Below are 6,000 nucleotides of genomic sequence, written 5' to 3'. Positions count from 1 at the left end.
GTGCTCAGACCTATCGTTCAGTGATACAATTTTCTGTGGAATTAATTTCATTGTTTTTATTACTTTTTATTTCTGAAGATGGCACTCAGCTGATTAAATTTTGCCCCACAAACCCATTCATCAGGTTATTTTACAATGAAAAGCATTATTTTTATCTTACTACAATTAAAAACTTTTGTGTTTTGGTGCCTCTTTTGTGAGTATACATTAGTGTCTTTTATAAAATGAAGGAATCGATATTTCCTAACCATATTGGCCACCTTTTAAAAGCGGGTTTGATCCAGTGGTGATGCTCCCAAGAAACCCCAGTTTTCACTAAGAACTAGGTAACAGCCTGCAAAAAGCAAGGCCTGTATTTACAAAGAATCCGAGTGTCGCACTGTATTGGTTGTGTACGGTCTCATCTGGGGATTGCTGTGTGATTACAGGTTCTGCTGCTTCCATCTGTGATTTACTTTAAAGATAATATTTACTGAGACAAAACCAGCTCCTTTGAGCATACAGACTTGATGAGAGGTTTGTTTGTGCACTTTATAGCTCAGTGTGAATCATGGCACTGATGCGTATAGGAGCCTGTGCTATATATTTACTATTTCCAAGGAGAAGTTGATTAGCCATCCCCCAAAATTTTATCCTGCTTTTGATGCAGGGCCTGTAACACCAAGGTGTGCCATTGCCGCATCCCAGCAGGACTGTGTCTGTGCTGGCACACAAATCATTTGGGGTGTCCTCAGTTTTGGCCTCTCCTCCTCTCGAGGTAAATGAGCAGGAGTTCAGCAGTAAACTTCATCTCCTATTTTACTCCAATGCATGCTCTTTTTACAGCCTCAGATAACCCTTGTTTTGGTGAGAACTCAGACTGGTGACATGCTAAGTTCTGGAAGGTGACTCCAGAGAATTTGATTACTTTCTTGACTGGACAATAGGCTCAGCTGAAAGCTCCAGACATGTCATTCAAGGTGTAATTCTGTCATCTGCTCATAGGTGGCTTGTGCAGGTCAAGATACCATAGTGCATTTGAGCCCTCCAGACAGTACTGACAGATATGACACAGTACCTACAGGAGAACCTCAACCTCCTGGCTTGGGTGCAAGAGGATAGGTGGTTACCAACAGGCAATTTATCTGTCTACAGTGCAGTCACCTGCTTGTGAGGAGGACATCTTAGGCTATTTTAAGAGCCAGTGGACTCAATGGAATCAGTGGATTTAGGGCAAGCTCCACCTATTCTATCTCCCGGATCCTCACATCTGGGCAGATAGCACACGTTAAAATCCTTTGGCTGTATTGACTGGCTTTTCCCTGGCTCTTATGGAGACCAGGCAACAAGCTTAGGTGCATATCTTGAAGGCAACTAAAAGTGAGAAGAACCTACTCAATCTGCTTATGCCTTTGCTTTCACCCAAATAGTGTGGACAGTATTCCCTCCTTTCCCCATCATTAACTCCCTATACAATTTATGTTCTAAATCCCTCCAGTCAGGGGTTTATTCTTGCCCCTTTCTGCAAGTAGCTGGCACAGCAGTGGTATCCTACAGCTACTATGTCTGGACATTCAGAGGTTAATCAAACCCAGGGAAGAGATGACGGCACCATTTGTTAAACTGTAGGAATTTGAATCTCATCGAAATATCACACGAGAAAATAATCACACTTCTTCTAAAAAAAATTAAACCCTTTTTATTTGTATATTTATTTTTATATATAAAAGAAATACAAAAAAAGAACACAAACAAAATGCTGATTATGGCAATTCAGTTTTGTCAGCCCCCTCTGCCTGGGCTGCTGCCTCAGGCCCACCGGGAGTGAGCAAAGTCCTCCGGTTGTAATGTCCTTTTATGATTCCAGAGTTATTGTTCTCATTAAGGATTTGCTTCTGTTTTTGCCTGTTAAGAGACTGTACAAGTCCTAATACAACAGCTGCTAATGAATACTGTCCAGTCAGTTTTCTTGGTTGTAAGATTAAAGGATTTGGTTGAACTCTTCCTAGAAGAAAATATGTTTTGATTTTTCCTTCCTGTTCACTGATACCTTTGACATAAATCTCTCCTCGGTAGTCGAAGGCAAATCCCCGGTCCTTCAGGATCAGATACGTTTCTTCAGGCACTTGTATTCTGTCACTAACACCTGTGCTGTCCATTCGACTTGCTAAATTAACCGTTTTGCCCCAGATATCATATTGGGGTTTCTTAGCACCGATAACTCCCGCTACGACAGAGCCATGGCTAATCCCTATTAAAAAAAAAAAATTAAAAAAAAATTGGGAAGAGAGAGTCAGTTAGACAAGAATGGCTAAAAACTGTATTTGCACTTAAGAACCAGATGAAGCCTGGTTCAGATACACCTATCCCTAAGCTTAAAGAGGAGGTGTACATACAAAGAAGGTAAGAAAAAAAAGCCAGAAAAGCTAGAAAACATGAAAAGTGATACCCACAGGGTTATTTTACAGGACGTCCATCACAGCGGAACCACAGTTCTTGTGTATCATCTGTATTCTGTGCACTATTGCCAGAATCTAAGTATCCAGCAAACTGATACTTATGTAGTAGAAAAGAACTCTCTGGAAGGATTTCTGGGTTTACACTTGTTGAAGGCAACCTTCTTAGTGCTATGCAGTCACGAAATTACATTCTTATGTACCATGAAGTGAAAATATTGAAGTATTCTACAAAGTTATTGAAAGACTGTATCTTGTAAGATTGTTGCATAAATTCAATACAAGCAATAACATAGAAGAGACTATTTTTTTCTACAGCAGTGATTTAAGAATACATTTAGTGATAGAGAAAGGCAGATCTTTGCAAAAAGGCTTAGTTTTATAGACTTTTTTTAAAGAATATTTTTTTAAAATTCATGATAGAAATTATTTCCAAATACTGTTGCATTCATGCTCTATGAAATCTTTGCAAGTGATCCACACTTCCTAAGAATGGATGCATGTTCCCTGAGAAATCTTGGGAACTGAGAGTTTTCTGTTCAAAAATGTAAGGAAGTGCAGGTCACAGATAATGATGCTGCGACCCCTCGTGCTGTGACTGATGAATATACTTCAGGTTTTTTGTGTCAGTGTTGTCTGTAAAGGACATGTTTCTTCCAGGTGATTTTTGGTTTTGGCCAGTGATCCAGTCAACACGAGAATCCATCAGATTCACTCCTGCTATGTGCCATCTTTTCATGTCCCATCCTACTAGCCATTCAGAATATCCCATCCAGGATAATAGGTTCCCCATCACAGCAATTCAAAGCTGCTGCAACTGGGACAGGTCAAGTCTAAACTGCAAATTAATTTTTGTGCAAAACCAAAGTATTACACGCAGGGTTTAGAGTAAGCTACTATTACCCCTTTACTGCAGAAGAATCTAAGACAGAGAGATTAATTAGAGACTGCAAGCCAGTATCAAGCCTGGGGTTAGGTCTGGGCTGCCCAGTTCACTTTTTGTGTTATACCTATGGGGTCTTGGCCAGACTTACTAGAGACAGTAGCTTAACTATGGTACCCATTCACAATTCACTAAGCCTTAGAAGGCAGTCCTCAAACCAGGGTCCGTATTCTGCAAATTTCTTATTTCTAACTTTGCTTGGGATTAAGTAAAATGTAAAACAGAGGGCACAGTATTTGGAGTCTCTTAAATTGTACACGTCCTTGCGACGTTCCTGAGGTGCACTTACGGAGTCAGATACTTGCAGACAAAATCCCACTTTAGTTCTCATGTTTGAACTACGCTTACCAATACGGAGTTCAAAGTTGTTAAATGAATGCTTGTTGATCTCCTGTATGCTTTCATTCAGAGCGATGGAGAAATCGGCCAGAGCACACAAATGCCCCCATTTGTCTTCACATTGCTGAGGAGTAAGTTATAAACCAATATGTTAGAAAAGTTTTGCATTTGCCCAGCTCCCACCCATCCCTACCAAGTTCCAAGTATCTGAATTTGGAATTTGTAAGAACAGTCTCAACATACTAGATCCAAGAGAGGTAATATGAACTTCTCTTGGGGTAATGCTTGCCATTTATATTAAAACACTTGCATACCTGGATACAGAGAAGCTTAGGGTGAAGTACCAAAGAAAGTAATTTCCTGTCAATAATCTGACAGGCAATCATGGGAATTAACGAGGCTTATGAAATCTATATAAGGCTGAGAAAGAAAGTATAAAGAGGATTGAGATAGCTTAGGTGCAAGGGACAAAAACTAGTGAGAACCAGGGATGACCCACGTAAGCAAGAAGTAGAGCGAAAGAAGTGGAAGATATAATTCTCCTTTGGTGAAACTGTAACCCAGGAAAAGCACTAATTCCAGTGCTCCCCGGGATGGAATAGTGACAGGAACAAAAAGGCAAGCCAGGCAACCCAGGACCAGTTAAGTGGAAAAGAAAAGGCTATTCTGTAGCTCATTGTTGCCTCTGCTTAGAGCAGTCAAGTCATTCCCTGCTCCTTTCCCTCCATTTCCATTCCTACCAGGCAGTTGATATACAGATGGGGACCAGGAGTGGGTTTTAATCTTCCCAGAACACCAACAGAGCAGATGGTGGGGCAGGGACTCTAAAAGGGGGACAGAGAACTCCTTAATTATTTCTCTGAGTAGGCAGTGGAGTAAGGGACAGCCCTGGTCTTGTCCCAGTAGGGGTATGATGTCATGTCTTCTATTCTGAAGTCAGGTAATTCTTTCATCAAATTTCCAGTCCATAGGAATGAAGCATTGCAATCCCCACCCTGGGTCATGCAGTCCAGCCATTTGCAATTTTCATCATCCTCAGAGTTTAATACTGAACATAAGCATCTCCCTGGCATCACCCTGTTCTGTTCACGCTGTGCTCAGTCCTTGTCCTCAGTCTCACTCAGTTCACAGCATGCCAACCTCTGTCAGCAGCCCACACTTCCTAGATGCTGACAAGGTGATAGACATGTATTTTGGAAGATAAGTGTATTTAAAATATACATAACAATTCCATTAGGCTGTTATAGTTCTAGAAAAAGGATGAATTAATCAGTCTTGGAAATGCTGCAAAGATTTTCTCCCTTTGAATCTTTACCCACATCAAGAGTCAAAAGAAGTGGTTAGGAGCTGTGTAGCTATAACCAGCTACCTCCCTGATGTTCAGTCCTTCTTTCCTCATCTCTGCACAGAAGCATTTTGAGTTGGAACAAAAAAAAATATCTCATGCCTGTCTAGTTTTGTGGATCTTTAGCTATCAGCATCACTTGTTACTCTGTAGGTGGGAGATGCTCAGCTAGTTACACTCCACATGTTTTATAATGTATTCTAAACAAACAATGGCAATTTTCTAGTTTATAAAGCTTATGCTAATCTGGCTTCTGCTTTCCCGACAGTTGCAATCAATGTGGGCAGATCTGATCCCCACTCTGTGGTTAATCTGGGGCAGCACACCCTTTTTTGTGGTGGTCTTCCTTGGGGAGAAGCACCAGTTGCCAAGCAAGACAGATTTCAGCAACAGCCGACTTCTCGCTGGATGGTATTTTAGAGCCTCATCTTATTCTTTTGGAGACCCCGTTTCCACGCATATTCTTGGATGTAATTATGAATGGATTTCTCTCATCTGACTTATCTGAGGTTTATGGCTGTGACTGTGCATGTGCCCTCTGTGGCTGATTTTCCCCTCAACTTCATTTGCATTCTGCAACTGAGGGCAGCATGCAGATTTCTGGCTTTGTGATGTTCTTCAGAAGGGGATCAGCAGAACTGCTACCTCTTTAGGAGACTGGTTGACAGAGTCCCTTGGGAGACAGTCCTGAAGGGCAAAGGAGTCCAGGAAGGCTGAACATTCTTCAAGAATGAGGTTTTAAAAGCACAGGAGCAGGCTGTCCCTGTGCACTGAAAGATGTGCTGGTGGGGAAGAAGACCAGCCTGGCTGAACAGAGAGCTTTGGCTGGAAATCAGGGGAAAAAAAGAGAGTTTATAACCTTAGGAGGAAGGGCAGGCAACTCAGGAGGACTAAAAGGATGTCGTGAGGTTATGCAGGGAGAGAATTAGAAGGGCCAA

The 6,000-nt window shown here is 41.5% G+C and overlaps 1 protein-coding gene across 2 annotated transcripts in view; it reads right to left on the bottom strand.

The window, feature by feature from the left end:
• Window positions 1–1,742: 1,742 nt before the first annotated feature.
• The window catches only part of ADCY8 (adenylate cyclase 8), a 128,238-nt gene continuing 123,980 nt past the window's right edge, over window positions 1,743–6,000 (bottom strand). For both annotated transcript variants that reach the window (XM_054193173.1, XM_054193174.1), the window contains 2 exons: window positions 3,727–3,841; window positions 1,743–2,230 (listed from right to left, as the gene is read on the bottom strand). In XM_054193173.1, coding sequence (XP_054049148.1) covers window positions 1,743–2,230; window positions 3,727–3,841 — 603 coding nt within the window. The remainder of the gene's footprint in view (window positions 2,231–3,726; window positions 3,842–6,000) is intronic.

Source organism: Rissa tridactyla, chromosome 2 (genome assembly GCF_028500815.1).
Source record: "Rissa tridactyla isolate bRisTri1 chromosome 2, bRisTri1.patW.cur.20221130, whole genome shotgun sequence".
In the NCBI taxonomy this organism is placed as follows: Eukaryota; Metazoa; Chordata; class Aves; order Charadriiformes; family Laridae; genus Rissa; species Rissa tridactyla.
The sequence above is the reverse complement of the archived record's forward strand: the minus strand, read 5'-3'. Positions and strand labels throughout refer to the sequence as shown.